The sequence below is a fragment of the Ischnura elegans genome, chromosome 1 (assembly GCF_921293095.1).
Source record: "Ischnura elegans chromosome 1, ioIscEleg1.1, whole genome shotgun sequence".
Lineage (NCBI taxonomy): Eukaryota > Metazoa > Arthropoda > Insecta > Odonata > Coenagrionidae > Ischnura > Ischnura elegans.
Genome location: NC_060246.1, coordinates 138,017,233 through 138,038,112, shown reverse-complemented (window position 1 = coordinate 138,038,112; position 20,880 = coordinate 138,017,233). Strand labels below are relative to the sequence as shown.

Here is a 20,880-nt window from a genome sequence, read left to right as displayed (position 1 = left end):
TGTAAATACATAATATCTGAATATTGCCTTTGCATTAGGCGTTATGGCCTTGAAAAGCTTGAATTCTGTTGCACCAACTAATTTTCTTGGTAGGTGCCCTAACACTATCCTTCTTCAGTTAAATTTACCTATTATTGAATACAATTTTTTAAACGATATTATAGTGTACATTTTTGTCAAGTGTATATGCACATTGTTATCATTGTCTACCTAAGCGTCTATGTATTAGCAACTTGGCAAAACTCAAGATTAATGAAGTTTTTGTGATGTTGGGAAATTTTCTAATTTTTATTGGAGTGGCACATACTTTTCACTTGTTATCACTTGAAAAATAAAATTTCAATTTATATTTTTCTCTCTGTTAGGCTGGGGAGCAGGTAGAAGAACTTGCGGAAGAAAACAAATCTTTGATATGGTTCCTAGTCAAACAGGTAAGGGAATTTAAATATTTGTATTCATATATTTACTTTTCTTTTTTCTTCATCCTAAGCTGTGTATGAAGTGGAATCATTTGCTCTCTATTGCTTGCATTTTTCAAATTATTATTAACCTCTGAAGTCTTAATTTTTATTATTATTCCTAATTTTTTTGCTCTCTTAAGTTGATGATAGCACATCAAGTCACCAGTAGAAAAGTGATTCATATGTTAGGTATTTGCGAAAAATCCACAGAGGAAAAATCATTCGCCTTGACCGGGATCCCTCGATTTCCGGCCTAGTGCTTTAGCCAGTTAAGCTACCGAGGCGTCATTCTCCTCTGTGGAAATTTGTGGACTATACCGGACAAGGTGGTATGGACTGCTGAGCATATGATGCGACTAGCAGTCCAGGTCGTGTGCATGGCGCCACAGCTGGAGAGCAAAGCCCGAACTTTGAACACTAGAGGTGTTCGCTCTGGACTTATGAAAGTATACCGGGACTAGCCACGGTATACTTTCATATGTTAGGTATTTGTATTCCTAGAAAATTTGATGTCATCTTTAATTCTGGCTAAATGATATAAGACCTTGATTGAACACTAGTTTTGGACAAAAGGTTTTTTACACCTGCTCTGACCATATTTCATGAATAGATACAGAAAAATTAAAATTAGCATGTTGGTGAAATATTTAAATGAAATTCATTTTGTGTTTATTGCTATCTACTCATTTAGGCAGATGAGAGTGCCTTTGGTGCTGATTACCTTAGAGTTCATCTTTGTAATTTAACGTATAAAAGCTTATACAAAAGTTAGGAATTCAAGGGAAAATTCAAAGGAATTTTCTCTTATATGGGAGAAGAAGCGTTAGCCATGACACATCACACATGCAACTAGTAATGTTAGGGGCCGTGAAGCAGGGCTGGATGATGTGGAAAAGGTAGTCAAAATTCACTCCACAATCAACTGCCCAAATGGTTATGCAATATAGGTGTTGAGTTTCCACAAATAAATTAGCGCATAAGAATACAGTAGTCATGCAATTTCCTCTGGACCTTGTGATATGTTTTGTGAAGTTTGTAGATCAGAAAAATGTCCACAGTGTGTGTGCAGCATTAAATCATCCGTCACCGAGAACTTGATCGGTGGAACCTCTGATTCATTGCATGATACTTAACCCACTATACTACCTGAACAGTTATGCCCTAATACAGTCTCAATATGTCGGCTGTGTCCACAAATGTCCAGATGAGAGTAAACTCCATTCTAGGTGAGTTGTGAGCGAAGCATACTTTGGAGAATGTGGGGAAGAATTCGTAGCTGCATCTTTTGCATGTTGTCATAATGCAACAGATATGATTATTTCTCTGGTATAAGGGGCACATAGCTTCTTAAATTCCCAGTTGTATGAGAGCATTGCGAGGGCAAAATTTTGGAAGACGAGTAGTTCCTGAACTAGCCGCTTTCAGATTCAGACGAGCTTTGTATTAATTTTTTCTACCATTGTACATGGTCATTATACTGTAACAATTGTGATATTTTTGAGGACATAGAACTTTAGGAAAATTACTAATATTGCTGGTAAAGATCATCAGTTCATTCTATTATGTGTGTTTTTCTCTCTCTCTCATTTGGCTCGGAATACTCTTTAAGTGAAGCCCTTCTAATTTATTTATGTATACTTAAAATTTATAAATTTATGTAATTATACATAAAAATACATATGTATATAGATGTATATAAATTAATCAGATTATTTACCCTGGCAGGAAATTTTTTTGGCTTGACTATTTCTATTTTTAAAATGATTTTAGATTCAAGATTATGTAAAGTGATCTTACTTTACCACAGGTCCGCCCTGGGATGGATCTCTCAAAAGTGGTTTTACCAACATTTATTCTTGAGCCTAGATCATTCCTTGATCGTCTCTCGGATTCTTATTATCATGTCGACCTCCTTTCAAAGTAAGTTGAATGGAGAGCCTCCTATTACTTTAATAATTCTATATTAGAAAGCTCAATGCCTATGTTTCTTTAGAAAATACCAATTTATATGTCATGATATATAAATATTTATTTTTATATGCCATTTTTCCATGGTATCTGTTATGGATTTGAGACAAATGTATTGTCTAGTTCTAGAAATTATAATTAAACTTGTTGCATTTAAAAAAATAATTGTAGCTTTTTGTCTGCTAATTACTTCTGCTTTTTAGTGTGAAACATTTTAATTTTGCCCTTTTTGTGATAATAATTCAGTTTACAACACCAAATCAATGCTAAAAATACTAAATTTAAAAAGATAGCCTGAATTTAATGATGGTTTTGTATTGATATATTTTGGTACTGATGACCTTGAAATTTATTTATCATGTTGTATAAATTTTACAGGGCTGTGCTTGAAGATGATGCATTTACTCGGATGAAATGGGTTGTGAAATGGTACCTCAGTGGTCTTTACAAGAAACCTAAAGGTCTTCGAAAACCATATAATCCTATCTTGGGAGAAACATTTCGTTGCTTCTGGAAGCATCCAAATGGCTCTCGCACGTTTTACCTCTCTGAGCAGGTAACCATGTTATGCCTTAATTAGTATTCATTAATGAAATTAATAATCCAGTTCTTAGTGAGAGTAATATTTTTAGTAATGATTTATTTTATTGGATGGTTGACCTTGAAATTTTATTTTTTCTAAAGAAAAAGGTCTATTGCTTTCCTGGTGTTATGTAGAGATAGGTATTCTTTTTCTTGTGCTTTTTACCAAGCTTTAAAGCTATTGTAGATCTATATTAATTATACTGGTATCATACTGTATACAAAGGAAATAGATATAGATATGCAGATAAAATTACAGTAAAACCTCCATGTGCACAATGAATTTGTTGGGCCTAGAAATATTATGACCTTGCTGTAGTGGGCTTTCCTGTGGAGGTGATATGTGGGTTGTGCCTTCCCTCAGTGAGGTTTTTGCATGTATTGTCCATTGCAAGAGTCTGGGGATGGGGTATGACTTCGAAATTGGGAGGTTTCCCTATAATTTTGTTGCATTCCTTGAATGGAGGTTGTACAGTGTTACTCATATTTATTGCTATTAAACCAATTTTTTAAACCAGCATTTTGTTGCTTTATCTTGGCTGTACAAATTTTTGTCCTATGGCATGAAAACTTCCAAAGCTGATTTTGGCCACATTTATATGTAGTCAGCTTCAATGCCTACTTGTTACCTCTCATAAAAGTAATGACTATTCCGTAAATATATTTGGTACCATGGTTTAGTCTAAAACCAGAAGGAAATAACTATGAATGTCTTTTAATTCTAGGTGTCTCACCATCCTCCAGTGTCAGCTTTTTATGTGACAAATCGGCAAGACGGCTTTTGCATAAGTGCTTCCATACTTGCTAAGTCCAAATTCTATGGTGAGTCCTAAGTATTTCTTTCTTTTAAGTTCTGGAAATATTTACTTTACTCCTAATTTAATTGATTTTCATTTTTACAGTGGGTGGATCATTGTAATGGATCATTAGCGACTTCTGTGGTACCATGAGTTAAGGCCTTTTATTGAATTTAAATTCTGTTTAAAAAAATCTAATTAGAAGTTTTTTTGATGATAATCATATTAAGTTATACATTATCATGAGTTTAACTCTGGATAAAATTTTAAATGTTTGAAAGCTGATTTAGTGTGGTTAAATCAAATGTTAGTGTTAAAAAAATGTTTTCTTTATACATATACATACCGTTAAAAATCAAACCAAGTTAATTTGATTACCTTAATTTTTAAAGCCAATGCTCATGCAAAAATGTTGAGTGCCCAACGTTGAGTCTAATGTCATGTATACTCTGTGTTAGTTTGAAAGATGAATTAGTGGATACAGTTGTTTTAAATGTTTTTGTAGTTTCTTTCTTTAACTTTGTTTGTTAAGTTACAACACCGTAATTATGCAAATTAAAAAAAAAATATGTAAGTATGGCATCCAAAAAACATGGCATGCATTCTCTTGTGATTATCAATAGTTTTTTAACTACATATATGCCATAAATTTAAATGTTGAACAACTTCTCAATTTTAATTTATGTGTGTCTTCATTAAGTATCGTTTAATTCAATCAGAATTGGAAGTTGGATTTATCAAGTTACCAAGTGTCAAATACCTTTTCAGTTTCAGTGACTGTGTTTGTTATTTCCTGGTTCTGAGGAAGTACTTTTCTTTGTTACAGGTAATTCAACATCGGCCATTTTAGAAGGTGTTGCTATTTTGACTTTGCTTCCACGGGGAGAGGAATATTCACTTACTATTCCATATGCTCACTGTAAAGGAATACTTGTTGGCACTCTTACAATGGAACTAGGGGGGAAAGTTGCTATCGAATGTGAAAAGACTGGCTACCGTACTGAAATTGAATTTAAGCTGAAGGTAATTGTCTTGTAAAATTAGTTTGATTCTTCAGCATGCATTTTATAAATTTGGTATCATTTCTTATATTACTTATGGAACATACACATTTTTTCATAGCCTTTTCTTGGGGGTGCTGAACAAACCAATGCCATCTCTGGAAGACTGAAACTTGGTAAAGAGACCCTGGCCACCATTGAAGGTCATTGGGACAGCACTGTGTATATACGTGACAAGCGTACTGGGGTGAGTCCAGATAGCATAGTAGTTGGTTCTTATATTTCCTTGTTGATGGGACATAAAAGGATAAATCTTTGTGGTGATGAACATATTTGTACTTAGTAATTGCCTGTATTTGAGTTAGACCAATGAAATTATCATAAAACATTTCATTTTGGATAGTTTTAACTTATAAACATTTCATTTTTTGGAACTAGTAATTTTACTTTTAACTACTCTTTAGGGCTTTTTTGAAAGTGCTTATGACTTAGGTTCTATGGGTATAAGTGGAAATTCTTCTTTGGAGATGATTTATGAATTTTCTTGTCCTTAGCCATCAAGTGATCTCGAAATCAAGTCAACTTGATTTTTGGAGCTTTTGAAAATGCCCTTAATCATGCTAGATAATTGTAACACGCTGGTTATCAGTTTGTACTTTCATAAATTGTTGTAGATTTTCCATCATTTATCACATATAGTTAACAATTGACTGACAGTACATTCCACTACTGATTTCCACTAGACCTGGTATCAATTCCTTTGCCTATTTTCAATGGACTTAAACAGTTTCCCCTGTGTAATGTTTTCTTAATTAATTTATCATTGCAAATATGTATCTATTTATTTATATTTGTATTTATTTTACACAGGAGGAACAAGTATTTTGGACTGTAAGCCCTGAAGTACGAGCTTCTCGGCTTAGAAGGTACACTGTACCGGTTGAATACCAGGGAGAATTTGAATCTGAACGACTATGGAGACATGTGTCCTCAGCCATTTTACAGGATGACCAGGTACGTTATTAAGCCTGTGTATAAGAAACCTTAAGCTGTGGGAAATTTCCTTGTATGAGTATAATCGTGACTGTATGAAATATGTAAAAGAACGTATGGCCATCTCTTCTTAGTAAGTTAGAATTTATTGGACGTTGACGTTTTCTACAAATACTACTATTTTACTTAATTGCTGGTTTCAATGCATTTTGTTTTATCTTCAGGTCTGGAGATGATATTAAATGTATCAAAACCAGGCGTAAATTAAAACTTAAGTATTTGTGGCAAATTGATGATAAATTTTAATGTACTAATGTGTTAGAATTTCACCAGGTTAAGCCTGAAACAACTCCCTGACCTGCTCTCTTAGGCCCATCTTATTCTTATTGTTCAAAGTTTTTCTTTCACGAATGGGACAATGGGCAATCTTTATTTCTTACCCTAACTTGTCCCTCCCATTCTTGTTAGTGGTCAAGGAATTAGTCCCTTGTTGTACTAGCCAGTCCTTCTATTAGAAAATAAAACTCTGGAAAATAGATGTGAGAAGTTTGATCCAAAGAAGAGTTTAAACCAATGTTGGTAAATATCAACTGAATTCCTTGGTTTTGGTATCAAATCAAACAGAAAATTACATTCAAACTTCAATGTACAAACTTTATTTGAAAGAGATCTGATCTAGCTATTCTACTTTCTCTTCTTAAAATAAAAATATATTTGGTGTCATGCAGGTTGCTGCAACGGAGCAGAAGACAATCTTGGAAGAAGCTCAGAGGAAAGCTGCAAGAGAGCGTTTGGCATCGAATTCGACGTGGGTTCCACGTCATTTTGAACTTGATACATCACCTTCCCCATTGGGTCCTACTGCTTTTCCTGGAGGCCACTGGATATATCGCAGAGCTGATCTCCGACCATGGGACCCTAGGAATGATGTCACTCAGTATGAGAAGGGGTTAGTTTCTAACTTTTGTTATCACTTTACAGAGAGGTTAATCTTTAGTTTCATTCAAATAGAATCCTTGTCTGGGATGAACGAACACCAGAAATAGCCAATATATTGTCTGATTCCTCTTCTGATACCATCACCAATGCTGATGATATCGATGTCATTTTAGATGTACATGTTACAAACCTAGTAGTCCATCACGAACGCATTTAGCCTGGCTGGATCAACTAGAAACCAGATTACCAAGCCCACTATTATTTTAAAAAAATATAATCATTTACTCATTAGCTTATTTGCCTAGATTATAATTTTGTTTTATAATGTAGTAATGAAAAAATAATTATTCTATCATCCAAGGAAATTCACTCCATTGTACTTTGAGTGAAACTCCCTTGTGGCGTACCTATGAGCCAACAGCACTGACAACGATGTGGTCCACATTGTGATGACAGTGCTGAGAAGGCTAATATAATTGTTCATCTCCCAAAAATAGCTCTGTACTAGGATCCTCACTCATTATTTAATTTTAGTTTGCACCTCTTGGAGCCCAATTTTCAGTCTTCATTATCAATCAGCGTGTTGGAGACAAACGCTGTGGGTGCCAGCAGACTGCCTAATGCAGCGGAAATTACCTTCTGATGCCACCACCGTTGGGTTTGAATGTTATTGCACATGTCAACCTCTACTACTAGAATGCAATGGTACATTTGGTACCATTGTATTCTATTGGTAGAATGGTGGAAAATTTGACATCAGATTTAACTGATAATTGGTGTTGAAAAGCTGAAAATCGGTTGTGATGGTATTGAATTAGGTATCTGTTAAATTTTACAAGACTGATGCTGCTAATGTTCCTATTAGGGATGGTCGGATCGGATACCTGGGATCCAAATATCCGCAGATATTGCCCTTCACCGGATACTTAGGATCCAAATGGATTAAAGAAATGGGATCTGGATCTGAAATTTTAAATTAATGCTTCAGTGAATTCAGCATCCCATAAGAGAGAGTGGAATGCATTCTGACCCTCCCTTCATGTGTGCCGTCGCACAACAACACTTGTCCTACTCGTGAACCATCTTGTTTTTAATCTCTCGTAGGGGTAATGCAGCAGAATTTCAGCTGTTGAAAATTTTAAGGCAAAATACTATAGGCTCATAGTGTGACTCGTCCCAAGAGATTTAACAATCATCAGGGGAATCTCAGTGTCTTAGGATAATAACCACCACCTCATAAGTAACTACGTCGCAAATTTCGGAAAACCACCCTCGGCCCTCCATTGGACTGTGCCTCTGGTGTTCGTTTTTTGTTTTGGATATCAGACGGACCATAAATCATTATCTTCAAAGGAAAATATCAAGTTACATGAGAATAATCGAAGCGTATTTCATCTCTATCCTGTCTCATCAACTTTTTTGTCCTACCTGCTTCAGTTATCCTTTTCTGAAGGACAAATGCTAGGTGAGCGACTTTCTGGGCCCAAATATGTCTTGATAGCTTCAGCAATTGGATGACATGCACAAAATTTAAAAAAGAATGAGACCATACACGATGCATTTCTGGCGATATTTTGTTTTTTTTCAGCTATAATTGATTTCCACTACGTTCTCTTGTTACAACTATACTATACTAATATTCAACATTGTCCAAGCAGCACAAGTTTCAAAGAAACAAGCATAGAATTTGCCCCTCAAACAAGTGGAGATGGACTGGAAACACACAACTGCATGTATCTCGTATCTTGTCTGGCATTTATTTGAAGGCAACAGCGTTAAAAAATAGCAGGATCTGACATGCTTGTCCTTGTCTTCCTCATTTGTAGTCTCGTTGCTTGCAAGATGGAGGGATTGCACTCCTTCCCCTCCTCATCTTTTTTTTAGCGCTTCTGCTTCCCACCCCTTCCTCTTGAGATCGCTGAGCAGTCATATCGTTCTGTTCCCGTACCTCATCACACATGAAGTCGATATTCTAAACATTGTCACTTATGTCGCAGATGGTGCAGTTGCTATTTAATTCAATGACATATTGATAAAAATGTATTTCATTGTATGGAAACATTTTTATTGAGATAAGGAGAGCTGTATGCCTGTAGCACTGTGCCGTGAAACTATCAGAGAAAGTGCAAAATCCGCCTTACCACAACTGAAGCATTTGTGGGTGAAACATAAGTCAGCATGCGATGACTATGTGACTAAATATGGGAGAAACGTGCAAGAGCAAAATTTGAATACTGTCAAATTACTTAAAAGCTTATAAAAATGATTTTTAATTAGTTAAAATATTAAAATACGTATATAGGAAGTAGCATGCCTTTGATCGCATTGACCCTGAAGAAACTTGTATAATTACTTCGTTTTATAGTTGGCAATTAAAAATACATTTGGGTCCGAACATCCGACACCTGAAATCAAATATCTGATCCGAAAAAATCGTGGATCCTTCCATCCCTATTTCCTGTTCCATAAATAGTGATTAATTTTCAATAAAAAAGAGAAGTGTATTTTATGACTGCTTTCCCATCAATGTGAAGTCAGTGAAAGATCACTTTGTAGATGAATGAAAAATTTATAATGGAAATTAAGGAAAAGTCAGGGACATTGGGAAAGGAAAGTATGATACAGACATTGATGCGGATAGCTTGAGAGGTAGGCACTGTGTCATAAACTGGAATTATACATGTTTATTTTTTTTAATTCCATCACAATGTAAAACTAAATGAAATTGGTGAATAAACTCTCATACTAAATCTAAGTGATAATGCTGTAAAAAAGTAATGATGCTGAATGAATGTTGATACTGGATAAAAGCTTCTCTTGTAATTTGGGGTTAATTTGATTAGTGTTTTATATATAATTCAAAATTAGTCTTCATTAAACCTTGAGAAACATTAAGCAAACTATCAAAGAGATGTGAGAAAATATTGAATTACACCATCTAAACAAGCCTCCTGGATTGGTAAGAGTTCTTACACATGTTTTGTTGCCATTCATTTTATGTGATTGACATATTTTTTTCAAATATTAAGAATAATTTTTAATGTTTATTTCTCTGATATTAAAAGGCCATTATTCCATATTTTATGGCCTGAAAAGCCTTTTCAATTTGTTCCTTGTGGATTTTGTGTGAGCTCTGGTGCCTCCCTGTCTGAACTCACACTAATTTGCATTTTATGTATAAATCGTAATGAATCATCCTTAAATCCTGAGAAATATTTAGAAAACTATCAAAGAGTTGATAGATATATTGGTGCCTCATTTTTTCTTTTCTTCATGGTGATAGTGTATAAATATCATCAAGGAAGTAATGGTAATGGGTAATTAAAATAATTTGAGAGTTTCTTTGAGAATAATGGCTTGATTAAAATTATGACATTATGCATATGTAGCTTTAATGTGCTGCTAAGAGCTTCTTTTCTTTAGGTTTGAAATTAGAACAAGAACTAGGCATAAGACACCTGTGGTTGTGAGAGCTGCAAGTTTGGTTGGCGTGGATCCTTCGACTGTAAGTACATGCATTTTTGGTAATGAATTGAATTATTTTTCATTTTTGTTGATGAATAAATGAAGGAATTTTTGGTTGGGTGAAGACTATATTTTTTGCTTTTGCATAAATAATATGTATTTGATAATAAATTCCTTATAATCAGTGTATTTTTTCCATTAATTAATAGGTATGCTACAAAAAAATCATATATTTTGATGTATGCTTACTATCTGTTTTATACAGACTTAAGTATAAATTTTAACCGTTGTTTGGTAATTTCCCCCTATCCAGTAACCATTACTGGTGCCCTACTCTTGAACAGGATACGTTCTGAATGCTGGGTCGTTATTTAAAAATGATAAATGTGCACAAGTATTAAATCATCTACATACCAAAATGTAGCATAAAACTTTTATGTCAAACTGTCATAGATTCATTCAATGAAGTACGCATACTTTTTATGCACGATCCTTAAAATATTTCAAGAACATTATAACTTATATCTTAAAACAAAATTGCAAAAACTTCTCCCTACACCACAAAAATTAGACACGGTATGACTCAATGGTAATATATATGAAACAGAATCAGTCATAGAAATTAACAAGCCTACAGATGGCGAAGAAGAAATTTTTAGTATGTTTCAAACGTTATTTTGTAATATGTAATTTGGGTCGCAACTTTGGGTGGTCGTAAGTCGGGCGATCAAAGTCAAAGATCAAAGAACCTGCAGTATTTTTCACCACTGCCCTTCCCCTTCTGACTCCAAATGTTGCACGTGTGAATGAAAATTTAAAAACAAAAACATTTTGAAATCGTTGAGTTAGTGTATTCCCTTAAACCTTTGATTAACTGATTGTTTCACCTGAAAATAAAAAAAAGATGAACTTCTGAATGGATAAGAGTGGTTTCACTAAGGAAAACTATCTTTTTGCATCAATTAAGTCCGGAAAGTTTGAGGAATAGACATTGCATGTTGATGCCTTCAATTTTGTTGCATGAAATCACCACATCCAGGTACCCAGATATTTTGCAGAATGTTGACTAGCTCTAACGGGATTTGTGTGAAGACATCCAGGCTCTGAGAGGCAATTAACCCACTTATATCGTGGTATTTTTGGCCATGCAGTTTTAAAAAATAGAAATTTTGAAAAACTCAGGAAAGCCTTTCATTGTTTAGATCATTCTGTTATTGAGATTTCCAGATTATTGATTTTCTACAGTATTATCATTTGTATTTCATGTTTGCAGTAAATTTTTATTTGCCTCCTGTGAATCACTGTTTAATTGCAGCTTCTGCAGTTGCCTGGAGAATCTCAAGGATTAGGGCGAAGTCGAAGTGGACTGAGGGAGAAAGGCCAGCAGAGGCCTAGATCCAGGAAACATCCAGGAAAGGAGAAGCAACCCAGTGGATGCAAGGAAAAAGCTGAGTCAAGTCTTGGAGAGAATTCTGGGGTGATTAGAAAGTAAGTTGATTGAATCATTTATCAGATAAGGGTTTTTTGTACCTGTCTTTTGTGTTCTTATTGTAGTAAGCATATTGGGGCATTATTAGCTATCTTTGCATCCAAAATACTTTCTGTTATATCACCAATTTGGTAATTTACTATTTTAAAATATGTATTTTATAATTTGTGATCATTAAGTTTTGCCTTGAATCTTTCATCAATCCTGTCCAGCACATTAAGATACAGAATCTATTCCCCATTTTTTAATGCTCATCTTAATGCTTGCATTGTTTGATTGGGGCATTTGCCAGGTGATGCCAATGCATTGTTGCAGCATTCCCTGATGCTCTAATCTACCATGTTGCTTTGATCCTCCCATTTCAAAGCTCATGTTCATGTCCCAACGTAACTTAGCATGTAAAATAGAATAACTTAGTCTCTAGAATTAGTAAATGTGCATATTTTTGGAGCATGCATCAGGGAAGTAGCTGATTTGGGATTTTGAAAACTTGCATCAGTATAAAAATATCAATTTAGGAATCCATTTAGAGGATGCACATGTTGAAGCCATGTTTCCAGGGTAGGATGGGGCTTTGGTGGCTTCGCTCCACCCTACCATTCCTCATCTCCAAAATTTTTTCCTTAGTTGTGACTACTTTTGATACATCTGTCTTGTAGACCACTAGCCCAGGGGCACCTATCCTCAGGGATGTCGACTTACAAAAAATATTGTGGGGGCCCAAACCGGGGATCTTGTTCCGTGAAATTATATAAGTAGTGAGTTTAAGTTTTTTAATCATTTTAGAAGAGTCATATGATCAAGATTAGAACCCTGATAACTCGAATCTAGATATCTGGACTCTCAGGGGAAAATCGACAAGCCTGACACATTTTTTCCTCACACCCATAACGAATTTTTGAGGGGGCTCGGGCCCCCTCAGGCCCCATGGAGTCGGCGCCACTGCCTATCCTCCAACACTCCATTTTTGTATTCTTGTAATTACATTTCCTAACATCTCCCAGTAACCAACAATTAGCTTATTGTTAGCCAACCGATATTAATATTTCTGTAATATCCTCACAAAGGATGTGTGTAGCTGTATTAATGAATTGTACAATTTTTTGAATAATAATAATGGATAAATATAATATTATTTAAAAATATTTATGTAATTTTGGGTGTTTTAAAATTCTTATCTATTGCAATAATCACTTAAGATTAACCTTTAATTGTGTAAAATTACTGTGGGAAGCCTAGAATCATGCATGAATTTTTCTGCTTTGATTTGCTGGACACCCTGTTATTCACTGGAAGTTAATAGTAATAAAACTTGCTTGTGTAAACAGGTTTTGTTCATTGCGCGCTTTTAATCTGATTCCCTTTGACTTGCTGCTATGACACTGAAAATCTTCAATTATTTTTTAGGGATGACATAAAAAGAGAAAAGACTGAGGTTGGTGAAGAAGACAAGAGGAGGTTTTCCTCTGATGAGATGGATGATAAGTTTGATAGCTCAGATTTTGGTGATGATCAAGCTGGTGGAGATGGGAAAGCCATGGGAGAAAGGAGGAAGAGGAAGCAGAAAGAATACAAGTGAGTGATATCTTTCCACCGCAATAAAATCCAGTATTGAATTCTTATTTAATGTTATTGACTACTGGTAGGAGTATGGTATTACATATGTCCTCTGTATCTTGTATTTCCATTTCTATTCATAAAAATGAGTGAATTTCATGCCATTAACAATGAGAATGTATATTATAAATTGCTCTATCATGCCCATTTAATTATCGAAAATCATGCCAAAGACTTTAATTTTAAAACAGAAATTTATTGGGATACAGAAATACTTCTTTTTTGTCTGTCTTCAGTACATTTATCATTGAGGTCGTAGCTATTTGCTTGCAGTGCAAGCTGTTTTTGAAACTGAAGCTCCCCTTTCACTAAACTTCAGCGGGGTTCACAGTTTCCGGGGGTATCTGGTGGAAATGTTTTATATCCATGAGAATAAAATGAAATGGTAAACTCCCACACAATTTTATTTACAAAGAACCGACCCGGTTTCGACACGTAGTGTCATTATCAAGTATCATTACCAATTTGGCTTACGTGTCGAAACCAGGTCGGTTCTTTGTATATAAAATTGTGTCGAAGTTTACCATTTTATTTTATTCTCATGGATTCAGCAGGGTTGTTATATGTTAGGGAAATCAAACCAGTCAGGCAAAAGTCATAGGATTTGAAATGGGTCAGGGAAATAGGGAAAAGTCTGGGAATCTCGGCCATGGCATTTGGGAATATCATAATGTGGGAATCCTAAGTACCGCTATGCCGCTTGCATTTATACATGGAGAAATGCTGTAAATTTGCCAAATTTGGTGTTTACAAGTTCCTTTTTGGCTGTAATTAAGTAAGTAAATGAAATATTTACTGTTGCATGTGTGATCACTGAGATATATTTTGAAAATGTTTTGTTTAAATGGCTCTTACTCCTCAAAAATTTTTTGTAATGATTGAAGGGAGTGTAAAAAAGCCGTTTTAAGTCAAGGGAAATGAAGGTTTTGTCAAGGATTAGTCAGGGAATTTGAATCCAAGACTTGGGTGACAAACTTATTTAGGTTTCAATGTCACCAGCACTTTTCATAGTTAGAATTAGTTACTGTGGAAGTATGTATTTACTAAAGATCTTTGAAATTATTTTGAAATGAATTTGGATTAATACTTTTGAATTCTCTTTTCAGGAAAATTCTCAAGGCAGTTGAAGGTGTTACATCACTTCTAGCAGAGCAAAAAGAACATTTGACTCAACTGCAGAGGCGAATGGATGTGTTGAGTCATCAGAATAGGGGGACGGTCGCTCCGAGTGGGATTATTGGCCCATGGTTGACTGGCCTGTTGCTTGCTATGGTTGCTCAGGCATTAATCAGCTGGGCGTTCCACTGGCGATGAAAGAGGTCCTCAGAAACTTCCGTGATTCATTTTCTGCTAGCTTTGCATTGAAAGCCCTTTGGAGTAGCCTACCACCTCCATCGTCTCACCTCAATCTTTAAGATATGCCCCTTGGGTGCTGAGAGTGTTCCACTTTGTAGTGAAAAGGAAGGGAGAAGTTTCAGGGGGGGATAATAGCCTTGATCTCTCCAGAAGAAAAGTTGCCCTTAATTACTTCACCATTCCATGAACTAGTGATTATTTTAATGGTGAAAAGGGTTGGACTCAAGTGTGTTCAATTCGAGCAGTTGAAGGAGAACCATCCCACATGAGAGAATTTTATTCTCATGAACTGGGAGGGATGAAGTTTTCTCTCTAGCCTCATGCTGCAATGCCATAAATTTATTCAAAGCCAAATGAATTTGTGCAGGTCCATTCACTTAATACCACTACTGCCTTCCCAGGTCTCCAGATAAATTTTAAAGACCCATCATTCATCGAGAAGATGATTGTAAGAAACCTGTTATTGATTTTTAATTAGATATTCTTTTGTGATAGCCATTATTGATTTTAATAATATTTGGCTTTGTAGAGTTTGATTTATTGTAGCTGTTGATTGAGAAACATTTTAACAGATTTTGATATTGAAAAGGTTTAAGTTCAGTTGGAAAACTAATTTAGTGTTTGAATAAATTTCTCCTTGTATTAGTTATGAATCTCTAAGTCAAACCACTTGTTTCACCATATGTATAGTGTATTAAAGTACATAATTTTACTGTTGAATCTTTAAATATACTTTTTAATCTCATATTTGTACCATACTTTGAGTTGTATCTTCATTATATTCTTATAATCTCATTCCATTTTCATGTATATGCAATGCCTCTGGCTTTGATTTGTGCAATATCTGTATTTTGAAATGAAGTATTTCCTTTATTCCATGCTACTGAAAGTATTTTCCCTTCTCTCTTCCTTAGGAAGGTAATATAGTCTTTGTTACTATGATATTATTGGGACCTTAAAAATATAAGTCAGACAGAATTAACCATTTAGGATTTGAGGAAGTGCTGAAAACTCAGCGGAGTCTCTGCTGGTATATTTATGAAGTTAATGTGACCAAACTCTAGTTATGTTTTGTAATATGGCTTTAAGCACTGAGGTCCCATTTATGCATTGGAATAAATTAAATTCCTTTATTCTAAGATTCCAAATGTATGTCGGAATACATTAAATTCCCTTAATTTCTATAACAGTAAAAATTAAAAAATAGACTGCCTGGAGACCAACCTTTAAGGTAAATTTGTATTTTATAAATATTCATTTGCATTTCATGACAAATATTTGTATTTGTGCTGTTTTATTGATGTACTCCTGGAGTAGCTTGAATGAAGTACCTATTTAACTTAAGTAGATTCATAAAATATATTTATTTAAAATGCTTTACATTCCAAATTGAAAACTGTTACCAAAAGCTATTATGAACATAATATATATACTAGTGTACGTTTTGGAAGTGTATAATATTGTTTTCAAATATACTTATTCCTGAGATATAATTGTTATTTTATGTATTTATATTGTATGTACATTTTGGAAGAAATTATGAAAGAAAACCTGTCGATTTCTCATGGCAGTTTTCAGTAGGGAAATACCTACCTAGTAAGTATATGAGACGAGTTCTTGCTTGTATCTCCTTTTCTGGATACAAGGGCTCACCTCATAAGCACTCCTGTGGTATTATTTGAATTATTAACTTGAAAAAATCCTAAAAAGGTATTTGGTTGTTTTAGGTCATGCCTAGCTGGAGCCCTGTCTTTTTAGTTGGACAGCTTAGTCAGGAATTTATAATATGGGTCTAAAGTGTGCCAAAAAGCTCCATCAACTCTGGGAATTGGTGTTTGGGGAGTAAGTACTTTATATGTGAAAAGAATTAACAGTTGTTAGTAACACTGAAAAATGAGATAAAAAAAGAGTGAAAATATAATGTTGATAAAGCTGAAATTTGATAATTGGGACTCAAAAAAAACCAAAAAGGTTAATAAATCGAGGGGAGCACTGGCTTAAAAATGGATTTCAAGTACAGTAAAATCTCTATTTTACACTTTTGAATGGACCACTTACAAAAAGTGCAAAATTGAGGATATTGTAAAATAGAGTATCATTTTCTAAAGGCAGTATTGTTCGGGACCTGATAAAAACTGTAAAATCAGGGAAAATGCATAATGGGGGAATGTAAAATCGAGGTTTCACTGTAGCTGAAAACTCAAGAGAAGTAAGAAAAATAAGGTTGTTCCTTTTGATTGAATTGTTTATATTTCTTTAATTGACCCGTTTACTTATTAAAATTGATTCGTCCTTTGGAAAGTGTTCTAGAGTGAAAATGGATGATTGTGGAGAAGAAACATAGTTTCTGAAAATGCGCTGAAATCCACTGGAGGAGGAGGGGCCTTTGGCAACTAAGGAATGCATATGATAGGGTGGTGATTGTCAAGGAAATTTTGGAATTCTGAAAGAATCAGGAAATTCATGTTTAAGTCAGGGATAAACTTTGATATGGGATTCATAATTTTTCTACCGGTGATTAATAGAACACTTTGAATCTTTAAATAGGATTTATGAGCATTTGAAGTTTGTTGATAAGATGACCCTTTCTGGCCTCTTACAGCATCATTATCACAGAACATAGGCACAGAGCAATGGAATATCCTGGAGAACAGGTAAGAGGTACCAAATTTTCACAAATTGTGAGAATGTGGATGAAATGAATGCATGAAATTTACTGGGTTTCATGAAAATTTGTTTTTGTGCTCTTTTTCGTGCAAAATGCAGACCATAACCTGATAAATAACTTTACCATGAGGTGATTTGGCAAGGAATATTATCATTCAGAAGTTTAATTAAGTACATAAAATATTGTTCATAGAGAATATTAATGATACTGCTCTTGCATTTTCGTTATTGACATTTTTAAAGTCTTTTTTTCTTCACCCTGATTCTTTTTCTCTCCCCACATATGGTAAATCTAAAAAAAAGTAGTTATGGTCCACTTTTTATGGCAAGCTATGGAAGGGTGGTATGTACTTGCATTTGAGGGATCTTATCATTAAGTACAAGCTCGATGAAAATACAGAGGGGAAGCACCAGAGGAGATATCCAACGCGGGTATAATCCATCACATATACATACAGTTTTTAATTCATACAGTATTTAAGCATCTAATCAAGCAAAATCACGATCTTGCTGTGCTCTTAACCCTGATGCCATGTATTCGTTAGGGTAATGCCGAAAATACATTCCTTTTAGAGAGGTAGTTTGCAAAATAAAATGATATTGTAGTGCTGAAACAGTCATACAAACTTAAAATTCTGTTTTCTTTTACTGTAATGGTGCTGTAAAACTTTTGACTCTTCATGATCATTGATTTCTCACTCCATACCGCTGCGCTGGGCCGTGCGGCTTGGCACAGACCTTAAAAAATTGCAATGTTGGTTGCTATGCACCGAGCACGGCAGTAGATGAAGTTTCAGATTCCTTTGATCATGGATAATATAATTGACAATCAAATAGAAGCCAGGCTGAAGCTGAGTCCTTTAAATTGCCATATGATAACTACAACATGGTGAGAAAGTAGTGTTGAGAGTCCAATATGGAGGACTCTTGGGTGAAGCACGTGTTGGCCTTCCAAACACGGATTTATGATAAACAGGGCTGTTTTCGCACTGTCTTCCACCTTGCAAATAGCCCTGTCCTTCGCAAAATATTTTGTAAATGATCTTTGTATTTCAGGCCATTACAGTACTCCCTCCTTTAGGGAAATCAAGAAGCCTCCGACAAGGCTACTCGCATTTTATATGCCCATCTGAGACTTCATGGTCATAGGTAGGTTTCCCTTTCTCAATTTCATTTTATTGATACTCATTCCCCTAATGGACATATACAATAGAGAGAGAAGAAATAAAGTATAAACAATTAGAAAGATGGCTTCCAATAGGTTCCCGCAACAGGACAGCAAAAGAAGAAGAGCCATTATTTTAAAGGGTGACAGGAAAATTCATTAAATTGATAGGTTGCTGTCCCATTAAAATTACCATGTATATCAAAACACCAAACAAAAATGACAAAAGAAATGCATCACAAAATGTCTATCCTCTCCATTATAAAACAAGAAAGAAAAAAAAATTGTCCAGCACATTGCCCCTATCACTAATCACAAATTCACAATCACATTACACTAAAATTTGTATTGTTACAGTCAGCCTTCACCACCCGTTGCTCCTCCAGTTCCTCCCTACATCATCTGGATGGCACAGGCAGACTCGGAGGTCTGGTGCCTTGGCCACGGGGAACCGCCCAAAGAGGAGCACCGCCTCTACCTCCTCCCGTGTGTTGTATCGGACCACCTCTTCATCATCGCCGACCTGGTTCTCCTCGATGGGTCGGGCTGCGTATTCCAGATCTTTTATCCATTCGTATGGATTCGCGGCCCAGAGGATACCCATGACCCTCAACCAATATTCATCCATCTGCTGCATCTCCAGTCTTAGCCTCGACGAGTCTCATTTTCGCAAAGAAAAGAAAGTTTACTATAATTGAAGAAAATGCGAGGGAGGAATGAGTATACACCTTTAAACAAAAAAAAATTTTTTTAAATATTGTATCCATAGGACAAAGAAAGATATGAATATTTCTAGCCAAAAGTTGGCAACACACCGATAAAATGCAAAAACATATATTTAAAAAATGGTTTCTGGGGGTCGGGGTATCCTTCTCTTTTGAAATAGGTTTATTTCTATTTTTATTTGCCAGCCGTTCAGTCATTGCCTTCCTTCTCCATTTTCCCAGATCTCTTATTTTATGATAAACAGGGCTGTTTGCGACAGAAAGCAACCCTTTCAATTTGGCCATACAAGAGAAAAGGCTTTTGCATAGAATAGTAGTGTTCTAAACACTACTATTCTATGCGTCCAAGGACTTTAAATATTCAGATATATAGTTGGTGACTTCGTCTTAGTTTATTACAAAGTTAAAAGATTTGAATTCATGCAGAGTACAGGGACATTACTGATAATCAACAATTGCTTGGAGATTTGTTTACACACACGGTAGTTGTGTGTTTGTTGACAACTCAATTCGAGCTGAGCTTACCTCTAATTCAATTATTGTAATACTATTTTAATATTACTTTAATATTTTTAACATGTTTGAACATTAACATTTTTTTTGATATTGTTAAAAAGATCAGTCAATACATTAGTAAAAACGAAAAAAAATATTATTTTTTTGACTGTCTTAACAATCAACTCCTAAAAGCATATCTCTAAGATAAAGTTGATTTTTTTTTTGTGAACTTTTCCTATTTTTTAATGCCCTATATGTTATCCGGGGCTGAGACGAATCCAAAGAGCCTAATGTCACTAAAATCGGTGCAGCCGTTCTCGAGTTATAAGTGTTCTAACTAACACGATTTTCGACTTTCTTTTATATATATAGAAGATATGTAATTCTTTAATATTTTGCTAATTCTCATGATTTTTTTAAATTTATACAAGCATTACTACATTTATTATTCTAACAATTTTAATTTCATTTTACTTACCCAACTTCACATGGATGTCAGCGCTGCTAGTACAGCACATGTCAACTGAGACACATCAGCAGAGTCTCAGCAGCACTATCAAAAGGCGAATTGTTGAGAAATGCGTGAAATGTGCCTTCACAGCTCGTGTATCATGTGCTGCAGCCGCAAGTTGCAGATGTACTGCCACAGCACTGCAGACAGTCTTTTGAATAGGACACATTATGCTAATGTGGTGACAAAAATCGTTACCTGCGAGTGCTTGCAAGATAGGCAAGATTCCAGATAGAGGTTAAAGAAAAGGAAGAGAACTGAAAGGATTAGTATTTCATAATGCAATTTTATGATAGTGATGGAGTACAATTTAGTTTATTAGGACTATTTAGTAGATTTTCCCTCCCTGTATAATTTTAGTGGGTAATTGTGATATTTTGCAGTTTGTCAAGTTGCAATGTCGTAATGGGTGTGTTTTCTTGTTTATTTCAAGAATCTATGTTTAAAAAATGTTTCCATTTGATTTGTTTCATATGTATTCTCCAGAAAGCCCCTCCAGAAGATCTTTCCCTCATGAGTGCAGTGAAAATTAAAAGAAAATGGGGAAGTGGTTTAGGCAGACTGGAACAAGGATGAAGAGGGTCCAGTTAAAGGCTGCTACTGAACTTATACTTTAAAGACCATAATGATGAATAAAGTCATTTAT

General features: G+C 34.9%; 1 protein-coding gene across 9 annotated transcripts in view; it reads left to right on the top strand.

Annotated features, from left to right (window-relative positions):
* LOC124170730 (oxysterol-binding protein-related protein 8) overlaps positions 1-16,156 on the top strand; it is a 116,481-nt gene extending 100,325 nt beyond the window's left edge. For all 9 annotated transcript variants that reach the window (XM_046549686.1, XM_046549650.1, XM_046549641.1 and 6 more), the window contains 12 exons: positions 366-431; positions 2,269-2,381; positions 2,808-2,985; positions 3,737-3,833; positions 4,635-4,831; positions 4,931-5,056; positions 5,680-5,823; positions 6,531-6,751; positions 10,165-10,246; positions 11,522-11,694; positions 13,103-13,270; positions 14,419-16,156. In XM_046549686.1, the coding sequence (XP_046405642.1) occupies positions 366-431; positions 2,269-2,381; positions 2,808-2,985; positions 3,737-3,833; positions 4,635-4,831; positions 4,931-5,056; positions 5,680-5,823; positions 6,531-6,751; positions 10,165-10,246; positions 11,522-11,694; positions 13,103-13,270; positions 14,419-14,626 (1,773 nt within the window). In that variant the 3' untranslated portion in view covers positions 14,627-16,156. The remainder of the gene's footprint in view (positions 1-365; positions 432-2,268; positions 2,382-2,807; positions 2,986-3,736; positions 3,834-4,634; positions 4,832-4,930; positions 5,057-5,679; positions 5,824-6,530; positions 6,752-10,164; positions 10,247-11,521; positions 11,695-13,102; positions 13,271-14,418) is intronic.
* The last annotated feature ends 4,724 nt before the right edge of the window (positions 16,157-20,880 follow it).